The sequence below is a fragment of the Staurois parvus genome, unplaced genomic scaffold (genome assembly GCF_062004578.1).
Source record: "Staurois parvus isolate SC_StPar_1 unplaced genomic scaffold, SC_StPar_1.0 ptg000522l, whole genome shotgun sequence".
Lineage (NCBI taxonomy): Eukaryota > Metazoa > Chordata > Amphibia > Anura > Ranidae > Staurois > Staurois parvus.
Genome location: NW_028318318.1, coordinates 524,171 through 548,783, shown reverse-complemented (window position 1 = coordinate 548,783; position 24,613 = coordinate 524,171). Strand labels below are relative to the sequence as shown.

The window sequence follows — 24,613 nt, the reverse complement described above, 5'->3', positions numbered from 1 at the left end:
AACAACTTAAATAAATCATGCAAATAGAGCTTACTTCAGTTTTTCCTCTTCGCTGAGTTGTTCCCAAAGATCCAACAATTCTGTAGAAATGTTATCAAATCCAACTTTTGGTGTGTCTTTAAGATAATTAATTTGGTATTCCTCGGTGAAAATATCCATTGAAGACATTGGTTTCTTTATAACCTTGTTACTCATCAAATCAAAAGCGGTTATGAATCCAGATTTCTCAGAAATTAAATTTGTAGATTTCTTTTCTGTATTTTCGGGCCCCTTGATTAAGCCAGTTTCTTCATACCTTTTGTTGGTGTTTGTTTCACCTGATGAGCACAATATTGTAACAGGTTGTAAGTTTTCTCCTTTTGAATTTTTAAACGCAGTCCCTTTGCTCCAGTTATCATCAGATGACTCCAGGCTATCATTTGAAGTGGTGTTCTTATATTTTTTGGGTTTTCCACCAGTATTACAATTAAATTCCTTGTCAGCTTCATCATGTTCTGCACTGGAATGCTGCTGTCTGTTATGGTTGTGCCAAATACCACTGTCTGCTAATGGTTCTGTTAAAAGGGCTTGTGTCTGGCTTTCCACTTTCCCATCATTATCATTTAGATGCATGTATGCATTCCATTCCAATGGATCAATAGTTTCAACAATATCTTTGCCATCTTTTGCTTTTGAAGGATCTTCAATGTTCACCTCAGCTTCTGTAAACTGTGCATTAACACTGCAAACTTCTTGGAGTATTGGATCGGAATACATAGACTTCAGAGTAATCTCAACAGCACTGAGCACAGATTCCTGTGACAGAGGACCAATATGGACTCAGATCAGATTATGTCAATGCACCTTACATCTCTATAGTTTCCTTTACAATTGCATGCCTTTCTCTACTTTCATTCTAGCAGCTATAACAATGTAAACCTTCTTTCTCACATCATCATACTGTACAACATACAGGGACAGAAGAACTAAAATGGAGTGCCTAAACAGCCATTGGTACATATCAGGCCTAACAGCGTATGAAGCAGAGCAAGTCAGTAATAGTATGTTAGGGAGTTCATGTGTTAGGATTGGATGGAGCATAAAAGACTAATGTAATCAGTGTTTTTCTTCTTTTTTTTCATTTAAAAGAGAAGTTTGAACTAACAAACAGTCATACTTACCTAGGTGGATGCAGCATCGATTCGATGCTGCATCTTTCCCCCGCCTCCTCTATAGACCAAGAACTGAGCGTTGAAAGACTGTGTCACTGGCTCCCTGCTCTGCCCATCCAGCACTCACCAGAGCATTAGGCTATGCAGGGGGTGGGAGTGGCTGGCTCAGGCTGTTAGCAACTAACTGAGAGGCTGAGACATCTGCTGGTCCAAGAATCTGGGCAGATCCTGTCAGCTGAAATTGGGTCACAGGAATGCACAACAAAGTACACTCCTGTGATCCATAGAAGTAAACAGAAATTATACAGAGCTGTTGAGCAGTCTTCCATTCCCCTCCCCCCACCCACTCCCCTCGCCCACAGTCTCCTACTCTGAAGATGAAATATAAGAAATCTTTACGGTGCAGCCTGCATCCTCTCTTAGCCTTCTTCCCCAAACACCACAAGGGGTGAGATCCTGTTCTTGCGAACTGTGGGTTTTAGATGAGGGAGTATCCACTGCTTTAGCTAGCAGCTGCAGACAGCATGGGCATGTTTTCCTGGGACAGTGGGGATGTTAGGAATAATGGGTAGGCCTGCCAATGTTATATCAAACACACAGCAGCAAAATCTCAAATATCAGTGCAGTGGATCTCCAATTTTTCATGAGCACCTACCTCAAGTGGAAAACCCTAACACCTGCTGATATGCTTAACTAGTTCCTAATTTCCATTAAAGTGTAACTAAAGGCAATTTTGTTTTAGTTTTGGAAAGAGTGGCGAGGGATTAGGACACTTGTCAATTGTCATTGCTGTCAGTGCACCCATTAGGGAGATTCACCCTCTCCAATTGTCCTGTTTACCATTATTATTGAAAGTGAAAGTAAAAGAAAATCCCAAATATTGGGTTGTCCCCAGAAAAGAGGGGAAATCTTCCAATGGGGACACAGACCTGGGGGTCCCCAAGGAATTCTCTTTATAAGTAGGGATTTCCTCTCACTTCCTGCTTGGCTATAAGACAGGAAGTAAAGGTAAATCTCCAATGAGACACAGATGGCGAAAAAAAACCTGATGGGGGTTATAACCCTCTCTTACTCTAATCCAAAATGAAAAAAAGTTTTGCCTATAGTTCTACTTTAATTAGTAGAGCAAACATATAGTTAGATTTTTATAGCAAAGCTAGTAATGTTAACACACATACATACAAACACACACACACACACTGTATTTATATATATTTTAAGCAGGCCATAGATTAATTGAAATTTGGATGGTTCAGCAGGGACAATTAATGACTGATTTCTCTCAAATGGGATGTTTGAAAACTTTTGTCGATCGCCAGGTGCAGCCACTGATCAGTGTATTCTGCCCGCTGTCAGATTACAACGGTACAGCAGGGAGCATGAAACAAAATCACAACACATAAAAAAAGGAACATTTTTGTATAATAATTTATTTTTATCAGAATAACTATGACTCCATGTTGTTAGAATTTCTATGAATACAAAATTATATTTTATCATTTTTATAACTTTGATCTGACAGAGTCCAATTAAGCTCAGAGACAAATGTCACACTAATATGTCACACTAATATGTCACTTTCCCAAGAGAAAGAAAATGACTCAATTTGGTCTGCAAATGTGTGGACGAGTCAGGGCCCTTTTAGTCTCTGAACAATGGGGTTTCCGGTTAATAACACACCTGGAAACTGGGCTATGTTTATGAGACTCAAACTCATAAATATGGTATTTTAAAGAAGACAACATCTGTTTTCCCCTGTGAATGAGAGTCAATAATCCAGTATGTTTCAGACAATAGCAGTTCCTATGCATTTTTTGGGATAAAATAATTAGCAAGCTAAAATAAGTCAGTTTTATGGACTCTATATTGCAGGTCATAATGCTAAGACCTTATGACACTTTCATAATATACATACATCTCTATTCAAGAGATCATATTCCCTACAAAGGACTGTTTACAAGCTTTACTGGGCAAAATAGCTGTAGTTATGGACATATTTATAATGACTTTAAATGGTAAAACAATGTTTCAATGTATATAAGCTGATCAGATACAAAAATACTATATCCTGTTGTCAAAAAGGGTTTAGGAAGAGTACTACAGTTTATACTGAATCATTACTTTAGAAATGTGCACATTATAATGTATCCATACTCAAATAGTAGTTAAAGTGTAATATCAACATGCAGCGCTAAAAATATGTGTTATAATTATTGATAACCAGTATTACTGTGAAAAAAGAGGGAACATCAAAAAAAAGAAATATATAATTAAGAAGGCTCCAATAAAGAAACAAGATGGACGGTATTACAAATAAAGATATACAAGTCCTCTAAATATAATAATAGTCCCAAAAATGGTGATGTGATCATCATAAACAAAATGTAGTGACTTCTGTGACTACCGCACTGCAACTCCACCATTATGCACTCACCAGAAGTAAGTAGCAAACAAGCCTAGAGCGGAAGGACACTATGGGGTATCCCTGCTTGTTACTCCTGCCAGTAATCAGGTTGAAGTTGGGATCTCTCCAGAAGCCAGTAATACACCAAATAGACACTCAAAGGTACAGTAGCCAAGTCTCCATCTCCAGCCCACGATGAACCAAACAAAAGGGATTCCTCCTAGAGGGAAGCTCATAAACCGAGCCTGGAGACAGTATCATGTAGTGTAGTTTTATTAAAAGGATAGCAACCACGTGGAGCTTAAAATTATCAATGGATAAAAAGCACTTACAAAGATGGACACCGGATCATCACGTGGACGCAGCGGCGTGACGTCAGCACGTAGGCTCCTCTGCATTTCGTGCATACACACGTTCTCAAAGGGATCCACCTAGTGTCGATGCCATGACAGTGAATGCCTTATATAGGCCCGAAGACACGTGACCAGACCAATGCCATTTTCTAGAAGACGTATGGTCAGACAGGCGCCATTTTGTTGTAGACCAGAAAAAACATAACAGTCCTGCACTTGAGATTAAAGGAATTGTACTGAATGCGATCGATGGATAGATATTGATCAATAATAGGGGTCAATAACAATAAAGACATTTATCCATTATGGTGCAACCCCTAAAGATGAAAAACTGAAATAAATCACACAACCTATAGTTGCATTCAAACACCTAAAACGCAGGTAATGCTCATAATTGAAATAAATGCAACATGCGTTGGCACAAAAAAAGTGGCAACACCAAGTAGTCAATTGTATAGGCAACCAAAACTATGATAAAGTACAGCCTGTGATAGAATGTATAATGGCAACCAGCTGCATTATATACTGCACGACTGTGATGAAAAACTAGTCACAACATGTACAAAAAGTACACATAAAACTGCGTTATATACTGCATGACTGTGATGAAAAACTGGTCACAACATGTACAAAAATTATACACGAAAATGTAAATAAAAACCAACATCACATATAAAACACATGAGAAACATTACTATGTATACCATACATGAGGCAACAAGGAGCAAAAAAAACCCTAAAATGTTGATCTAAAATAAATCACAAATATAGATCTGAAAAGATTATTTCAAAAAAGGTAGCATTATATACCTGCTATTACAAGTTATCAAAGAATTGATCATATACTCTCTGCTCGTGGAATAAGATGTGAAAGAGTGTAAAGGTCTTTTCCTTGTATTATTGACCGTACAGATCATGCATCTGTTGCAAACCTTTTAGCTCTGAAAAAAATGACAACTCTTTAGGCGGGTCTACTATATTAGGAGCTGTCCTGTTCCTTAACGAAGGTGCCCGTCTGAATATTACGTCAGGCCTATCAGGTAAAAAACCTGCTAGAACTGGGTCCTCTTTCAAAATCCTCCAATTGCTTTTAAAAGAATCTACCTCTCTAAAATGAACAGAAAAGGTGGTAATAAAGGGACAAACTTTCAGATATCTATTAATCTCCTTATCCACCAGAAGAGAAGACCTATCAAGATCCGCAACTTCCTGAATAGCCATCTCTAATTGCGGGGAGTCATACCCCCTTTCCAGGAATCTGTATTTAAGGATCCTGGCTTGAGCATGAAAATCCTCCAAATTATCGCAATTCCTGCGTATCCTTAAAAACTGACCTTTAGGGATATTTCAAAGCCATAGGGGGTGGTGGCAACTGTCTACTGGAAAATAACTATTCCTGTCTGTAGGCTTAAAAAAAGGAACTGGTGGTAATCCTTTTGTCGCTGTTGACAAGGGTGAGGTCCAGGAAATTGACCAATTTGTGGTCATATTCATATGAAAGGTTAATATTCAGGTTGTTGTTGTTCAAAGCGATAAAACATTTTTGCAAAGATTCCTCACTTCCCTGCCATAGGAGGAAGACATCATCGATGTACCTTCGATAGAACCGTAGTTCAGGCCATTCTCTGGAGTAGATAATATCTTCCCCCCACCATGCCATGAAAAGATTAGCCAGGCTTGGAGAAAACTTTGCTCCCATGGCTATGCCTCTGGTCTGCAGATAGAATAACTGATCGAACCAAATATAATTATGATTAATGGCAAAATTCAGGAGCTCAATGATAAAACTTTTTTGGCGGCTGGGTGTCAGGAATGGATTCACCACTGGTGGTGGGACTCACCTGCCGTGTGGGCTGCAGTACCAGGGCTGGCCAGCGGGTGCTCTCAGCAACCAGAAGCTCACTCCTGCAGTCAGCCATCAGCTGAAGCTGATTGCAGGAGGTGTATTTAAGCAGGACCAGGCCTGTGATCAGTGCCTTGGTGTATTGTTTCCCATGAGCCCCTGTACCTGGTATCCTGTGTTCCTGTTCTGCTGACTATCTGATTTGTTGCCGACCCTGCCTGATCCTGACCTCTGCTGACTTCTCCTGCTTGATCCCTGGCTTGCCTGACCATCCTTCTGCCTGATCCTCTGTACCGCGCTGCCCGTGAGTTACTGAACCCGGCTTGTGACCCTGACTATTCTCTGCCTGCTCCTCTGGTACCTCGCTGCCTGCACGTTGCTGACCTGGCCTGCCTGACGCTACCCAGACGATCCATCCATCCATCCCGCACGGATCTGTCCCTGTTACCAGGTCTGCCAGCCTCTTCACGTCAGGCTTTCCCACGGTACATACCCTCGGCGGACCGCTCTACCACAGTTGGGTGCACTCAGGGGCCGTGACCTGGTCTCAGTCCTGCGCCAAGTCCATCCCCACCATCAGGGGCTCGGGTGAAAAGGCAGACTGGGGTTTAGACTCCCTGGGGAATCCCGTTCTGTGGGTACTAGAGATCCCGCCGGGCGGTGCCTGACACTACCTAATGGCCTGCCTGACCATTCCACCCCTCCAGCCCTGACTACGCCAGTGTTCCTGAAGCCTGCTACTTCCCTGTGTCAGTCCACACATTTCTGGTCATACCCGGATCCATAACACTGAGAATATCCTTAGATTCCTCTAAATAATATTCTACGGCCTCTAAACCATCTAAATGCCTTATATTATTATACAGTGAAGCCACGTCCGCTGTCACTAGAAATGTTGATGAATCGACCATTACAGTTTTAATATCATTGAGCACTTGTTTAGTATCTCTTAGGAAAGAGGGCGTGGTTAATACTATTGACCATCGGCTGGACGCACCACCAGATCCTTTCTATCTAGAAGTTGCTTCATGCCCACATTAATGTCCTGTTTATTCCTCAGATTTTTAACACGCAAGGAATCTAAAACTTTAATCACCATATCCCTAAAAATATTAACATGGGGGTGACCACTAGAAAGGGGATTAAATAACGATGCATTCTTGAAGTGTGTATTTTTAGTATCACTAGGAGTGTGTTTGTTGTCCACAAAGGGATTAAGTAAAAAAATGCCTTTTTATCGGCACTTGCCTGGTGAATTTGTGGATATCTATACAAGTCTAAAATTTGTTAAGTTTCAACTGTGGGGCAAATTTCAGACCTTTATTCAACAAGGATATCTCCTCAGTAGATAGGACAGCTTACTCAAGTTGAAGATAGCACTATCATTTATACTCGTCTTTTTTCTGTGATTTATTTCAGGTTTTTCATCTTTAGGGGTTGCACCATAATGGATAATTGTCTTTATTGTTATTAACCCCAATTATTGATCAATATCTATCTGTGTATCGCATTCCGTACGATTCCTTTAGTCTCAAGTGCAGGACTGTTATGTTTTTTTCTGGTCTACAACAAAATGGCACCTGTCCGACCATACATCTTCTAGAAAAAGGCATCAGTCCGGTCACGTGTCCTTAGGCCTATATAAGGTATTCACTGTCATGGCGACGGCATTAGGTGGATCCCTTTGAGAACGTGCGTGCACACGAAACACATCAGGGAGGAGCCTACGTGCTGACGTCACGCCGCTGTGTCCACGTGATGGTCTGGCAGCCATCTTTGTAAGTGCTTTTTATCCATTGATGATTTTAAGCGCCATGTGGTTGCTATCCTTTTAATAAAACATACTACACTATATGATACTGTCTCCGGGCTCGGTTTATGAGCTTCCCCTCTAGGAGGAATCCCTTTCCTTGGTTCATCGTGGGCTGGAGATGGAGACTTGGCTACTGTACCTTTGAGTGTCTATTTGGTGTATTACTGGCTTCTGGAGAGATCCTACCTCCAACCTGATTACCGGCAGGAGTAACAAGCAAGGATACCCCATAGTGTCATTCCACTCTAGGCTTGTTTGCTACTTACTTCTGGTGAGTGCATAATGGTGGAGGTGCAGTGCGGAAGTCACCACATTTTGTTTATTTGATCGCATCACCATTTTTGGGACTATTATTATATTTAGAGGACTTACCGTATATATCTTTATTTGTAATACCATCCATCTTGTTTTTTTATTGGAGCATTCATAATTTTTTCACTTTCTTTCTTTTTTATGATGTTTTCTCTTTTTTTCACAGTAATACTGATCAATAATTAAAACACATTTTTTAGCGTTGCACGTTGATATTACAGTGTTTGTTTTGGTGGAGACAGATGGTGTGCCACGTTGTGCTAGTTGCTTTACTTTTTCTGTGTCTTGTGCTCACCATTCATTCTTTGATTATAGTAGTTAACCCCTTGGCCCCGGCGCCTCCCGGCCCTTTAAGGGAGGCGGGGCTGGGTTTTAGGGTCATGTGACCAAGATACGACCGTTCCTAACCTCGGAAACCACTAAGCAATTTATTCACTCCCTTGGTATATCTCGTCTTGACTATTGTAACTCCCTCCTCATTGGCCTACCTCATTGCAGGCTATCCCCTATTCAGTCTATCATGAATGCTGCTTCCAGACTCATCCACCTTACTAACCGTTCTGTATCTGCCACCCCTCTCTGCCAATCCCTCCACTGGCTTCCCGTTGCCCAACGGATAAAATTCAAAACACTAACAATAACGTATAAAGCCATTTATAACTCTGCCCCAAATTACATCACCAATCTTGTCTCTAAATATCACCCAAACCGTACTCTCCGCTCCTCGCGAGACCACCTACTCTCTAGCTCCCTTGTCTCCTCCTCCCATGCTTGTCTCCAGGACTTCTTCAGAGCTTCCCCCATCCTCTGAAACTCTCTACCCCAATTTATCAGACTATCGCCTACTCTGCTCACTTTTAGGCAATCTCTGAAAACCTATCTCTTCCGGGAAGCCTATCCTGCCCTCAGCTAATACTGGAATCTTCTACTCTTCCAGCCAGTCCATCCCCCACAGTTACTACCTTTTGTACCACTAGCCCCTTCCACCTAGATTGTAAGCTCCAAGGAACAGGGCCCTCAAATCCCTCTTGTATTGAACTGTATTGTTATTGTATTGTCTCCCGTTATATTGTAAAGCGCTGAGCAAACTGTTGGCGCTATATAAATCCTGTATAATAATAATATTGTGACCGCCGTGATTCGCTGTCACGGTGGCCACATGATCGGGAAAGGTCTCAATCGAAAGAGATTGGGACCTTTCCGTGAGTATCGAACGTGTGTACTGGGAGCACACAGGGCACGTGCTCTCAGCACACATATGTGTTTTTTATAATAGAATGCAAATGTGTGGCCGCTCGGCGTCTAGGCCCAGACACCAGGAGGTGTCTGGGCCTAGAACATGTGTTCGGCCGGCACCAAGAGGTTAAAGTGTGCAAATTATTTTTATGTGTATTATTAAATCTTGGATCACCTCCGAAACGGGAAGTGATGTCGTCAGCCATCTTGGGACACCTCCAGACCAGGAAGTGAAGAAAACCTGATCCCTCAAAGCTGGCTGATAACATCACTTCTGGGTTCGGAGTTGATCCAAGATGGCCGATGACATCACTTTTGGTTGTGATCCAAGATGGCCGCTGACATCACTTTCGGTGGCCAGGAAGTGATGTCAGTTCTGGGGTAGGGAGAAGGTAAACATGGGTTGTTTATCCACTTGCCTACGGGGCACTTTTACCCCCTTCGTGCCCAGGCCAATTTTCAGCTTTCAGTGCTGTCGCACTTTGAATGACAATTGCGCAGTCATGCAACATTGTACCCATTTGAAATTTTTGGTGGTATTTAATCACCACTGTGTGTTTTTTGGGGATTTTTATGCACTATAAACAAAAAAAAGAGCAAAAAAAAAAGGTTTTCTTTGTTTCGATTATACAATTTTGCAAACAGGTAATTTTTCTTCTTCACTTATGTGCGTTGATGAGGTTGCACTGATAGGCATTGATAGGCACTGATGAGGTGGCATGGATAGGCAGCACTGATAGGCTGCACTGATGAGGATGCACTGATATGCAGCAATGATGGGCACCGATAGACGACACTGATGGGCGGTGCCGAATGACAGCACTGACTGGCAGCACTGATGGGCAGCATTGCTGGGCACTGATGGGCGCAACTGATGGCTGGCTCTGCTATGCGGCACTGCTGGGCACTGGATGGGAGTCACTGTTGGGCACTGATCATCAATGCCCTGATGATCGGTGCAGGTGTCCTCTGTGTCATTTGCCAGTTATCAGCAGTACTTTCATCACGCTGTGACAGCGTGAGGAAAGTGCTGCCAATAACCGGCAACTGTATTTACATTTGTCATTGGACACAGCTGATCGTGTGGTAAAAGGCCGCTGTGATTGGCCTTTTACCTCATCGTGATCAGCTGTGTCTGTAGGACAGAGTGATCATGGAGAGTGCCGTGTGCACGCCGCTGGGGGCGTGCAGGAGGGCGTGTTCTGGGAGGACATCATATGACGCCCTCCCAGAACTGAAAACCACACTGTAGCCATCATTCGGCTATAGCGCGGTTGCCAAGTGATTAAGGGCTCCACATTTGCCCTGCCTACTGAGGAAGCCTGAATCTGGGGTGCAACGTGTATGGGTGGAAGAAGCTGAGCCCTAGACATTTTGAGAGAGCGGGGTGGTTTTGGTGAGCAGGTTTTTCACCTAATGGTGGTGACACGGTTGGCCCTGAAGAGGAGAGAAGATTTATCTTATACACATTGCACAGTGGTGTTATAAGAGACTTTTTCATGGGACTGTAATTATTGTTTATTATTTAGTAAAACAATAATTAAAGATATGAGATATTAGTCTGTTGCGCTACACTTTATTGTTATTAATTTTAAAGCCTTTATCCGCTTTGGAGGGTAATAATTGTTTAAATTTTTTTGCTGATTTATTCAATTTGCCATATTTCATGTTGGTCAATTTGCTATCCCCTTCTGATCTCTCAACACCTCACACCATAATCAGATTATTATATTTTGCCTTATTGGTATAATTTTAGAAGGACTCTACCCAGGAAGCCAACTGCAGCGGGTTCACAGGCCGAGTTAGTCAAGCGCAGATTATTGCCTGACAAATTTTATAAACTAGTTAGGGGATCTACGAGGGGGAAATAATCGTTTGTCCTAATACGAATTATATATATATATATATATATATATATATATATATATACACACACACGCACATAATTTTAGAAATTCATTGCAAAATCAATGTCAAATGTCAGTTTCACTGTTATATGGTGTTCGTAAGCGACTTCTGTATAATAAATATTAATTTTTTTTTTTAGTTTCGCAGTCTATCCTTACACCTGATCTTATTGTGTTAATCAAAGAATTTCTGCATGGGTAAAGAATCTTGAAAATAATAAGTCGGCTTATTTATTTTTTATTTTTATTTCTTTTTGGAGTGGAGGCACTGTTCATCGATCGATTAAACAATCTATACAGCTGATTAAATTATTATTATTATTATACAGTATTTATATAGCGCCAAAGGGTATGCTCAGCGCTGTACAGTAACAAGGGGGGCAGAACATGACACAAGACCATAACAATACAGTACACGAGGGGTTCGAGGGCCCTGTAGTTTCAAGCTTACAATTTAGGAGGGAGGGGAAGGTGGTACAGGAGGAAATGGCTGTGGGGGATGGAGTGGTGGGAGGAGTGGAGGAGGTTAGTTGTTAGGTGAGGTCAGGTGTTAGGTGAGGTTGGGGTAGGCTTCCCTGAAGAGGAGGGTTTTCAGGGTGCGCCTGAAGGTGAGGAGGGTAGGTGGCAGTCTGATGGATTGGGGTAGGGAGTTCCAGAGGATGGGGGAAGTCCTAGAGAAGTCCTGCAATCAGGAGTGGGAGGAGGAGACCAGGGAGCTAGAGAATAGGAGGTCCTGTGAGGAGCGGAGGGCACGGGTAGGGTAGTATTTGGGTATCAGGTCAGTTATGTAGTTTGGGGCAGTGTTGTGAATGGTTTTGTAGGTCAGAGTTAGCAGTTTGAATTTGATGCGTTGGGCAATCGGGAGCCAATGAATGGATTGGCAGAGAGGGGAGGCAGATGTGGAGCGGTTGGTGAGGTGGATGAGTCTAGCCGCTGAGTTTAGGATCGACTGGAGTGGGGATAGCGTTTCTTTGGGTAGGCCAGTGAGAAGCGAATTGCAAAATTAATCATTCAACGTTCCTGATAATGTGTTATACAAGTTGATATCCATGTATAGCGGAATAAAAAACATGTAATGAATATAATAACTGGTTATTCGTATAATTCAGGGTACTCATTTAAAATGATAAATATATTATCATTATCCTTCTTGTTTGCTGGTTTATATATTACAGTTGGAGATATGCCAAAGTGGATAGTGTCATAGTAAAACCTGTGTAACAAACTACGCTCACCCCCAGGAAAATATTGCCTGTCGTTTATATAGCTGTGATGAGCCCAATAAGGCTCTCCACTAGCTAAGCAATTGTCAAAACCTGATTAGGATTGTGAGTGTGATGAGGGAAAAAAACAACAACAATTAAATCCTAATGATGAGGCAGAGAATAAGTAAATTAATCCAAGAATACAGTATACATCCAATAAATTATAAAAATATACAAACAGTGAAAAAGCAATATGGATATAAAAATATCTAAAAGCGGGTAGCCCAGATTAAAACAGTCCAAAAGCTGCTATAACTAAGAGGGTGCTGCCGCTGAGCTGCGTGGGTTGACGCTGTAAACCTGTATAAAACAAGAAAGGAGAGAGAGGAGCGCACACCCCATAGTGTAACATGCATACGGAAGTTTAACAGACAAAATAAAAAATAGTTGCACTCACAAACAACTGTGGGGTATAGAGGCTTGTCAGGTGGCTTGGAGGATAAGTCCAGAGACAGTTTAAGAGTTATCCCAGATCCCTGCCTTGTCCACTGGCTGTGGAAAGCACAGGCTGAAGTGGAAATGACACCGCTGGCAGAGATGGATGGAGCTGCTGCAAGGTCTGGAGTCCAAGAGCCGTAAACCGCCTGTTGGCGATGCGTTTCAAAGCAATCCTGCTCCTTTATCAACCTGACTGACAAGTTGAATAGGAGGATTTTGGCTCTTGGACTTCACACCTTGCAGCAGCTCCATCCATCTCTGCCAGCAGTGTCATTTCCACTTCAGCCCATGCTTTCCCCAGGAAGTGGCCAAGGCGTGGATCAGGATAACTCATACACTCAGAGATTCTGCTCTCTCCTGGCTCTCATCCTACCTGTCACAACGCTCCTTCAGCGTTACCTATAATGCTACCACCTCCCCCTCACTCCCCCTCTCTGTTGGGGTCCCTCAAGGCTCTGTCCTTGGGCCCCTTCTTTTCTCCATCTACACCTCCTCCCTTGGCCAACTCATACACTCTCACGGCTTCAACTACCACCTCTATGCCGACGACACACAAATCTATCTCTCAACCCCCCACCTCACTCCCTCATTCTCTGCCTGAATCACACACCTACTGAGCGACATATCAGATTGGATGTCGCTCCACTTCCTTAAACTGAACCTCTCCAAAACCGAGTTTCTTGTCTTCCCCCCAGCCCGGACCCCACCCCCCATTGACTTCTCCATCACATCCAACAACGCCAATATCAAACCCGCCCTGCAGGCCAGAGTACTTGGTGTCATTCTGGACTCCAACCTATTCTTCCAGCCCCAAGTCCAATCTTTAACAAACTCGTGCAGACTCCACCTCCTCAACATCGCCAAAATACGCACGTTCCTAACCCCAGAAACCACTAAACAGCTCATCCACTCCCTCATCATATCACGACTCGACTACTGCAACTCCCTCCTCACTGGCCTGCCTCACCGCTGGCTATCCCCGCTTCAGTCGATCCTGAATACGGCTGCCAGACTCATTCACCTTTCCAACCGCACCGTTTCCGCCACGCCCCTCTGCCAATCCCTCCACTGACTTCCGACTTGCGCAACGGATCAAATTCAAAATCCTAACACTGACGTACAAAGCCGTCCACCACACTGCCCCGAACTACATCACTGACCTAATATCAAAGTACCGCCCAGCACGCACACTCCGCTCCTCACAAGACCTCCTTCTCTCTAGTTCCCTGGTCTCCTCCTCCCATGCCCGCCTCCCGGACTTCTCCAGGGTGTCACCCATCCTCTGGAATTCCCTGCCCCAACCCATCAGATTATCACCTACTCTCCCCTCCTTTAGGCGCACCCTGAAAACCCATCTCTTCAGGGAAGCCTACCCCACCCCCTGCTAACTTGACCGACCTCCTCCACTCTTCCTACCACTCCATCCCCCACAGCTATCTCCTCCTGTGCCACCATCCCCTCCCTCCTAGATTGTAAGCTTGAAAGAGCAGGGCCCTCAATCCCCTCATGTTTTGCATTGTATTGGTATTGTTCTGTCACATGTTCTGTCCCCCTTTGTAATGTACAGCGCTGAGCAAACTATTGGCACTTTATAAATACTGTATAATAATAATAATAATAATAATATAATAATACACTGACTCTGGACCTCAAGCCACTTGACAAGCCTCTATACCCCACAGTTGTTTGTGAGTGCAACTGCTTATTTTATTTTGTCCATTAAACTTACTTATGCATGCTACACTATGGGGTGTGCACTCCTCTCTCTCCTTTCTTGATTTACAGTTGGAGATATCTTAGTCTTATGAGGACACTGCAGCTCTGCATAGGAAAAGTACTCAACCTGTACTCTAACCACATACAGACTCCGTTTTTTATGTTTTATTAAATCCTTGTAACATTTTGCTGCACTATTCTCACTGTTTAACTTTTTTGGGGTGACCACTATCTGTTGTCTGCAGTTGTTGGAGTTACATTTTAACACTTCCTGCCCGGCCTATTGTAAAATGACAGCCGGACAGGAGTCCTGTTATTCTGGGAGGATGCCATATGATGGCTAGGAGGGAGCCCTGTTATTCTGGGAGGACATCAAATGATGTCCTCCCAGGATCGGGCCACGCTCCAGTGCAATCTGTCACTCGCTGTGTCCCCCGGACACAGCCAATAACAGATCACTATACGGGCCTGCTGCAGGTACCGTGTGATTGCTGTGGCCAATGACAGCAGATCACATGACAATTGTAATCAATGAAAGGCTTTGATTCAAGCCTTTCATTATGTACTATTATGTAGTCCATCTGTACCATGTGATTAGCTGTGGCTACTTACAGCTAATCAACATAGTAAACATTGAATGAACAGTTATCATTCTGAAAAAATGGTTGCTTAAAACTGTAAAATTCACAGCAATAAAAAAAAAAAATCCTGATCACCTCCTCAGAGTAGTACAGTGTTGTTATGGTAACGCTATTACTCTGGTCACTGTATGTAAAAAAGGAAAAAATGAAAGAAAAAAGAAAAAAATTCTTAAAAAAGTAGGGAAAAAAAAAAAATCACCTGATCACCACCACACCAGTTATATGATGACACTGTACTTGTGACAGAATGTAATAAATGTTTAAAAAAAATTTAATTTCTTAACTTTCCAAAAAACTGTGACAAAAAAAAAACTTAACAAAAAACTTGTCTTGCCCTTTACTAAATGTCTACTTTCCAAAAAGGTGTAATTTGAGCAATATTTGTGCTGTCCTAGCATTTTCGGGCCTCAAGAGATGAGATAGGCCATAAGTACATCAGGATTCATCGATTTTTAGATAACTATACCATAGTTTGTGGACTCTATAACTTTCTTACATACTGAATAATATACAACAATTTTGGTTATTTTCACCAAGAAATGCGGCATAATACATTTTGTCCTAAATTTATGAACAAAGATTATTTATTTGCAAAATGTTATAACAGAAACGAAGAAAAACATGTTTGTTTGTTTTTTTTTTTTTTAAATTCTCAGTGATGAAGAAAGAAAAACACAGTGATGATCAAATACCACCAAAAGAAAGCTCTGTTTCTGTAAAAAAATTATAAAAATTTCATATGGGTACAGTGTTTTATGACCGCACAATTTTCATTCAAAGCGTGACAGCACTGAAAGCAGTAAATTGGCCTGGGCAGGAATGGGGTAAAAGTGTCTGGTATCAAAGTGGTTATTGAATGTTTATTCCTAAATACAGTATGTTATAAGATTGTTTCTCAAAATGAATTTTCTTAAAGTTTCTTATACTAACAGCATTACTTTAGACTGACTGGTTGACCACTAGGTCAGATATACAGAATGTCGAAAGCTACTGTATCAAATAAAAGTAATTCAAGTAAGAAAGCAATTAGTTCTGTTATGAATACCAAAAAATATTTTAACCACTTGCCCTCCAGAGGATTTACCCCCTCCTCCTGACCAGGCCATTTTTTGCACTATGGCGCTGTTACTTTACCTGAGAATTGCACAGTCATGCAACGCTGCAACCAGATGAAATTTACGTCATTTTTTCCCCACGAATAGAGCTTTCTTTCGGTGATATTTCATCATTTCTGCGTTTTTAATTTTTTGCACTATAAACCAAAAAAATACCGACAATTTTGAGAAAAAAACTATTTGTTTTTGCTATTAAACATGTCCAGTAAAAAAATTTAAAAAATCTAATTCTGTCATAAATTTACACCAAAATGTATTCTGCTACATGTCTTTGCTAAAAAAAAAAATCCCATTACGTGTAAATTGATTGGTTTACGTGAAAGTTTTATTTTCTACAAATGGCGGTATATATACCAGGATTTTTCTCTTAAAGTTTTACTAGTAATGGCGGCAATCAGAGAATTATTGCAGGACTGCAGCGGACATTCTGACACTGGGGGGAACTGACTTAGTGTCACTGACTAATAAAAAGCACTGACACTGCACTAATGACACTGGGCAGGAAGGGGTTAACGTGAGGTGATCAAAGGGTTAACGGTGTACTGTGTGTGTTTTACTAGGGGCTGTGTCTATGCTTTCCACTGTAAGCACACTGCTATGAATGGCTCTGCTATGCAGAGCCATACAAAGCAGTGTGCAGGAGCTGACAGGAGAAATAACTGTATTGTTTACATACAGTTTTCTCCCTCCGTCGGTAATACTCAGAGATTGAATAAAAAGAAACAGCAGTGAGCGCTAATCCTGAAAGCGGCTAGGCACTCTAAGCAACCAATAACACTTAAAAGCAATAACATAAAAATAGTGCAGCGCTGAAAATAATGACAAAATGACAAAAAAAGTAGTCCACTAAAAGTCTATGTCATATAAACGTATCCAGTGTCAGATGTGGATTCAGAATAGGTGATCCGTGTGGAAATGGCTGGAAAACGCACTCACCAGAAGTAAGACACATAAACGCAGTGTGTATATAAAGGAGGAGCCTGGACGTCGAGACGCTACGCCGCCGGTGCCACGTGGAGGCCCGGCGGCCACTATTCAAAGTACCAGGGTTAGTTGTCTTGCTGACACATCTGTATGATACCTGCCTGCTTTGAATTGGATATCATTATTGTGAATAAAGCTGCCTTTTATTACCTACTTCACTATGGGTGTCCTTCCCTAAAACTCCCTTGAGGAGCTTTTGCTTGCAGAACCTTGGTCTTGGAATTCTACATCTAATCGTGTTAAGGAAGATCTGTTGCTGCATCTGCGGAGGAGGGATCCACCATTCCTGTAACCGGATCAGCTTTACTTTCCTCTGGATTGAAGATCCATGAGCTTTATATACACAATACTCAGAGATTGGCAAGTAATCACCGTCTGGTGGAAAGACCCCTCCGTACCACAGTCCTGGTAACTTTCAGAGGTGCCAGAAGACTGCTGGACCAATTAGGAGGCGCATGCACAGTGGGAACCAGGCTATGAAGCCACAAGCTGTCACAGCCTGGTGCCTGCAGTTGAGATGTCGGCACCATGGAAGAGAGAAGGGATGGAGTGGGTGAGAACATCGGTGGACCCAGGGACAGGTAAGTGTGTGTTTAGTAAGTCAGCAGCTACAGTTTTTGTAGCTGCTGACTTTTAATAAACACAAAAACGTCTGGAACTCCGCTTTAAGTAGCACCCAAAAGAAAGCTCTATTTGTGTGAAAATAATGATAAAAATTTCATATGGGTACAGTATTACATGACTGAGTAATTGTCATTCAAAGTGTGAGAGCGCTGAAAGTTGAAAACTGGCCTTGGCAGGAAGGGGGTGAAAGTGTCCAATATTGAGGTGGTTACAGTGAATGCATAACCCAAATTTATTTTTCAGATTAGATACAATGCGAAAGGATTAGAACCTTTTTCATGTTCTATTGCTGTCTGTGGCCCCATTGGCCACAGACACCTTCTCTTTTTCACATATTGACCACTGTCCCTGAGACAAAAGGGAAAAATCCAAATTTAGGCCTCTTGCACATGGTACTGATGTTTGAGCACCTGCTTTTCATGTGTATTTATGCGCATATTTGTGCAGATGTGCGTGAATATACTCTTAGGGAAAATGCATTAATTTTTATAGTATTTTTAGTATTCGTGCGCATTTGCGCAGAGGTGACGTAAATTACTGACCAAAAATGCAGATTTTCCTATTTTCTCTGACTGGGGAATACACGGCGCTTAGCTATGTGCCTGTGCGCAAAGGCACATGGGCTATATTTACCTCAGTGAAAAAAAAAAACACCGGACTGAGCTTTTTCAAGCTGCAGTGTGCAAGAGGCCTTAGAGCTGTCACCAAAATAAAAAAAAAATAATAAGGGAAAATCTTTCAATGAAGACAACTGTTCTGGTGACAACTGTCTAAAAGGAAGATTCCCCTCATGTTGTAGATTTTCTATTACTTCCTGCTTAGTTTTCAATTCAAGAAGTAAAGATAAATCTCTGCAATGGAACACAGACAGCAAAAATAAACAAATGGGTCTTAACACTTCCCTACTAAATCTGAAAAACATTTTTGGCTATACATACACTCTAAATAAACAGAGCAAATAACAATGGTTAACGAAAAATTCTGCATCAATCAAAGATTTCATGCTGAACATTGTTCTTGCAATAACTGATTTGCAAGCTTTATATACAACAGAAGGAGAACATACAATATATTAAAGGAACGAATAGACCATTACCTTATTTTGTAACATTACTTGAGTTTTATCTGGAGTTAGATTGACATCTACAAATGAAGTCGGGACAACAATATTCATGAAAAATACAGGATAGGAATGAGATGTTATATGTTCATTATAGTATGATCGAACGATCTAAAAAGATAATGAAGAAAAGAAACATAGTAAGAAATAAATTATGTTGCGAAAAAAAGCATAGTTCAACATAACATACCACATCCACAGAGCTTGTTTTATTAGCACAAAAAGGCAAATATATGCCTTTGTGCATAGAATCATCATCAAAGAATTTTTACCAAATATTTAAGAAAAATCCAAGGGATACAATATATTCATTATAAGGATTTAACCATCTGTGAAAGAAAAAGTTATTATTAACATACAATTATAGTATTGAGCATAAAGCATACCCACATGATAATTAACAGGGGAATAATAAAATAAAAATCCTAAAGAGGGATTTAAAAAAAATAACTTGCTAAAAAATAGTTTAAATCAAACAGTATCCAAGACATCTAATTTTAATTCAGCATTAATGATGCAGGTAATCATTACCTTTTAATGTATATTATATAGGGCGAGCTTGTTGGAGCCCAACCTCTGTAGCTGTAAGATAAAGGTGCCAGATGGATATCAGGGATGGATGGACGGGAGCAGTAACACTGAGGCAGCTCTTCTTAGAGTGGAAGCAAGGCTCTAATGCAGTAACAAGAAAAAGAGAGGAAGGCGCCTAAGATAAACGGTTAAAAAGACTCATCGTGTGGTAATTAGATCCAGATGGGACATCCAGCAGCAAACTATGCCTATAGGATCAGGAAGTAGAGTCCAGGATGTGCCTATGCATCAAAAATGAAGCTTGGAGAGCAGAGTCAGATGTAGCAGGTGAAGGGGGCGGTAATGCATTTCAGAGCATGCTCAATAGGCTCCTTCTTCAGACCTCTGAGGTCTATTGAGGTCTGAAGAAGGAGCCTATTGAGCATGCTCCGAAATGCATTATCGCCCCCTTCACCTGCTACATCTGACTCTGCTCTCCAAGCTTCATTTTTGATGCACAGGCACATCCTGGACTCTACTTCCTGATCCTATAGGCCTAGTTTGCTGCTGGACGGCTGGATGTCCCACCTGGATCTACTTACCACACGATGAGTCTTTTTAACCGTTTATCGCGCCTTCCTCTCTTTTTCTAATCATTACCTTTTAACCTCTGGACACAAATGATAACCATGAACCACAGTTTGGCATCTAACTGATATAGCTAAATCCTAAGGATGTCACTGGACATGTTCTGTTATGTTGGCATGAACGATGGTATATGTACAGTGGGGATCGAAAGTTTGGGCACCCCAGCTAAAAATTTGTATTAATGTGCATAAAGAAGCCAAGGAAAGATGGAAAAATCTCCAAAAGGCATCAAATTACAGATTAGACATTCTTATAATATGTCAACAAAAGTTAGATTTTATTTCCATCATTTACACTTTCAAAATAACAGAAAACAAAAAAATGGCATCTGAAAAAGTTTGGGCACCCTGCAGAATTTATAGCATGCACTGCCCCCTTTGCCAAGCTGAGACATGCCAGTGTCATGGATTGTTCTCAATCATCATCTGGGAAGACCAGGTGATGTCAATCTCAAAGGTTTTAAATGCCCAGACTCATCTGACCTTGCCCCAACAATCAGCACCATGGGTTCTTCTAAGCAGTTGTCTAGAAAACTGAAACTGAAAATAGTTGACGCTCACAAAGCTGGAGAAGGCTATAAGAAGATAGCAAAGCGTTTTCAGATGTCAATATCCTCTGTTCGGAATGTAATTAAGAAATGGCAGTCATCAGGAACAGTGGAAGTTAAAGCAACATCTGGAAGACCAAGAAAAATATCAGACAGAACAGCTCGCAGGATTGTGAGAAAAACAATTCAAAACCCACGTTTGACTGCACGATCCCTCCAGAAAGATCTGGCAGACACTGGAGTTGTGGTACCCTATTCCACTATAAAAGAGATACTTGTACAAATATGGTCTTCATGGAAGAGTCATCAGAAGAAAACCTCTTCTGCGTCCTCACCACAAAAATCATCGTTTGAACTTTGCAAATGAACATATAGACAAGCCTGATGCATTTTGGAAACAAGTTCTGTGGACCGATGAGGTTAAAATTGAACTTTTTGGCCGGAATGAGCAAAGGTACGTTTGGAAAAGAAGGGGCACAGAATTTAATGAAAAGAACCTCTGTCCAACTGTTAAGCATGGGGTTGGATCAATCATGCTTTGGGGTTGTGTTGCAGCCAGTGGCACAGGGAACATCTCACGAGTAGAAGGAAAAATGGATTCAATTAAATTTCAGCAAATTTTGGATGGTAACTTGATGCCATCTGTGAAAAAGCTGAAGTTAAAGAGAGGATGGCTTCTACAAATGGATAGTGATCCTAAACACATCTCAAAATCCATGGGGGATTACATCAAGAGGCATAAACTGAAGGTTTTGCCATGGCCTTCACAATCTCCTGACCTCAACATAATTGAAAATCTATGGATAGACCTTAAAAGAGCAGTGCGTGACAGACAGCCCAGAAATCTCAAAGAACTGGAAGACTTTTGTAAGGAAGAATGGGCAAAGATACCTCAAACAAGAATTGAAAGACTCTTGGCTGGCTACAAAAAGCATTTACAAGCTGTGATACTTGCCAAAGGGGGCAGTACAAGATATTAACTCTGCAGGGTGCCCAAACTTTTGCAGACGCCATTTTTTTGTTTTCTGTTATTTTGAAAGTGTAAATGATGGAAATAAAATCTAACTTTTGTTGACATATTATAAGAATGTCTAATCTGTAATTTGATCCCTTTTGGAGATTTTTCCATCTTTCCTTGGCTTCTTTATGCACATTAATACAAATTTTTAGCTGGGGTGCCCAAACTTTCGATCCCCACTGTAACTGGGCAGAAAACTAGTTACAGGGGCACATCCAGAAGGTGGTGATAAATGGTGTAACTTTGGAATGGTCTGTAGTTGTGAGTGGGGTGCTCCAGGGCTCTATCCTGGAACCAATTATGTTTAACTTGTTCATAAATGATATAGAGCTTGGGATATATAGTTCATTCTCAGTGTTTGCTGATGATACTAAGTTAAGTAGGGCAATAATCCCACAACAGGATATTAAAACCTAACAAGAAGACCTTGATACAATAGAGGGGTGGGTAGACACATGACAAATGAGGTTCCATGTAGGAAAATATAAAGTTGTGCACTTGGGGATTAAAAATATAAACTCAAGATACATGCTGGGGGAGAACCTCTGGGGTAATTGAGGATGGAAAAGGATCTGGGAGTCCTAGTGGATGACAGAGTCAGCAGCAGCAGCATGCAATGCCAAGCTGCAGCAAGCAAGGCCTACAGAATATCAGCATGCATTAAAAAGGGTATTACTTCAAGAGATAAAACTATAATTCTACCACTTTACACAACTCTGGTCTGGCCACATCTTGAGTGTGGCCTAAACTCCAGTCCTCAGGAAGGATGTGCTGGAACTGGAGTGTCCAGAGAAGGGCAACGAAACTAATAAAGGTGTTGGAGGATCTCAGTTGTGAGAAGAGAAGAGGGCGCCGTGCAGTCCTCTGGAGGAGGCACTGGGAGCTTCTAAGTTCTTCGCTCTCTATCCTGCTGTATGACAGGAGTGGCGCTACCATCACTCCTTTCATTCGGGTAGCTGGAGAATGGGCAAAGAGACAGAATTGCAACAGCTGCTGGAGGGAGTTTTGTTTTTTTCACTGTTTTCTCCTTCCAACAGCACCCAGCCAAAGGAGAAAGTGAGCAGTACAGGCAACTGCTGTGGAAAACATCAGTGTCTGAGGCCCCACCGGGATAGAAAGGGTGAAGGTGAGCGGAACCCAATAGCACACGTCATCCTAGAGATCAGACACCACACACATAGTTTCCAATGGGGAGGTGGGAGATTTGAAAAGGGAGCTGTTCCACTTTGTCTAAAAAGATGGGGAACCTGGGGGCTCAACACATGGGGGACACACATTCAGGCAGCAGTAACAAGGTAAAAAAGCTTGAACTCTTTTCTCTATTCCACTTCCAAAAGTGCTGTCATTGCTGTGTGAAAGTCCCCAGTGTGGATTACCTTGTTGGAACACAGTATAGTGACATTAAGGTGATTATAAATGAATTTTTTTGAAAATAAAAAATGTTTTTACTTACCTGCTGTGTGCAATGGAAATGCACGAAGCAGCACAAAGGCCTAAATGCCAAGAAGCTGAGGTGGGCTTTCAGATCTTGTGACCACTGTGACTGGATGTCACAGCAGTCACATGATCAGAAGCTCCTGATCAGGAGCTGCCTGTGACATCTTATTTACTGTACTGAGAGTGCACATGGAGCGCACTCTTGGCACAGAAAAGCCATTTTCCATGGGCACATAGATGAAGCCACTCAGCATTAACACCTACCCGCCCAAGTGCTGCATATATGTGTACAGCCAGCAGGAACAATTTAAGATTGCAATCTTACATTTTCTGGTGGATGTCACATATGAATGACAATGTTTTTCTTGCAGTGACAACACTAATACAAGGACATTTATCCTTCCAGTGATACCAAGGATGCAGGGACATTTTTTCTTTCAGTGACACCAAGGATGCAGGGACATTCGTTTTGCCAGTGACACCACAGATGCAGGTGCATGTCTACCCAATACCCTGTTCACCCATAGTGCAGTGACCTGTGTTTTAAAAATTCAGAATTTTCCTTTTTAGGTTGCAAGTATATGGTCTTGCCTAGGGCGCAAAATAGTCTAGAACCAGCCCTGCTTATGAGAACCTTAACATCCAGGATAGTCCATAACATCCAGGATAGTTTTTCCCAACCTCAGTCATTAAGTAACCTCAACTTGACATGTTTTGGGAATTCCCTTTTGATAAAATGTAATAAATACTAAGCCATTGATATGTATTTCAAGCATCTGTGCAAGGGAAAAAATGAATGGAGCAGATTCTTTTGTGAATTGGTGGGAGAACTCCATTGACCCCGCAAATACAAATGTCAGTTACGCTTCAAAGATCTGCATAAAAATACGTAACTACTGTATCTAACTGCACATAGCTTGCCTACATATTTACATAAAAGACACTTGTAAACCATGTAATTCATTTTAAAAAAAATTTGCCTAGTAGCTTTTAGACCACATGCCACGGAGATGCTTTGTATCACTACCACTAACTCCTGTACACTCCATCAGAACCATTATGCTTGATCTACACAGATCTTAAGAAGACATGCAATAGGTTTGCCTTTTTTGTCATCCCAACAGATTAACTGCATTTTGTTAGGAGATTTACATGATCAAACCCTACAGTATATGTTTGTTATCCATATATTAAAATAGTTGACCATTTACAGGTAATTTACAAAAACTTTTAAGACTAAAGACAACCTAAAATAGCTGCATAGATGACTAAAGAAATTACTATTCATAGATAACCAAGCTTTGGCCAATGCAAAATCACAGTGATAATATAATGCACCAAAATTCAGTCTTTTAACTCTCAAAACTAAAAGAGCGGTATGCAATTAGCAGTAGTTTCTGCAGCATGAAGAATGCTCCAAATAGCAATACACTAATAACATATGAAGAACAGTTTTATGACATATTTTGCTTATCTTTGCTTAGATTCTGGCTGGGCTTTGCAGCAAGCACAGTTTTTTCATATTTCCTTT

General features: G+C 41.4%; 1 protein-coding gene across 8 annotated transcripts in view; it reads right to left on the bottom strand.

Annotated features, from left to right (window-relative positions):
* PMS1 (PMS1 homolog 1, mismatch repair system component) overlaps positions 1-24,613 on the bottom strand; it is a 438,300-nt gene that overhangs the window by 83,379 nt on the left and 330,308 nt on the right. For all 8 annotated transcript variants that reach the window (XM_089690202.1, XM_089690198.1, XM_089690205.1 and 5 more), the window contains 2 exons: positions 18,899-19,033; positions 35-795 (listed from right to left, as the gene is read on the bottom strand). In XM_089690202.1, coding sequence (XP_089546328.1) covers positions 35-795; positions 18,899-19,033 — 896 coding nt within the window. The remainder of the gene's footprint in view (positions 1-34; positions 796-18,898; positions 19,034-24,613) is intronic.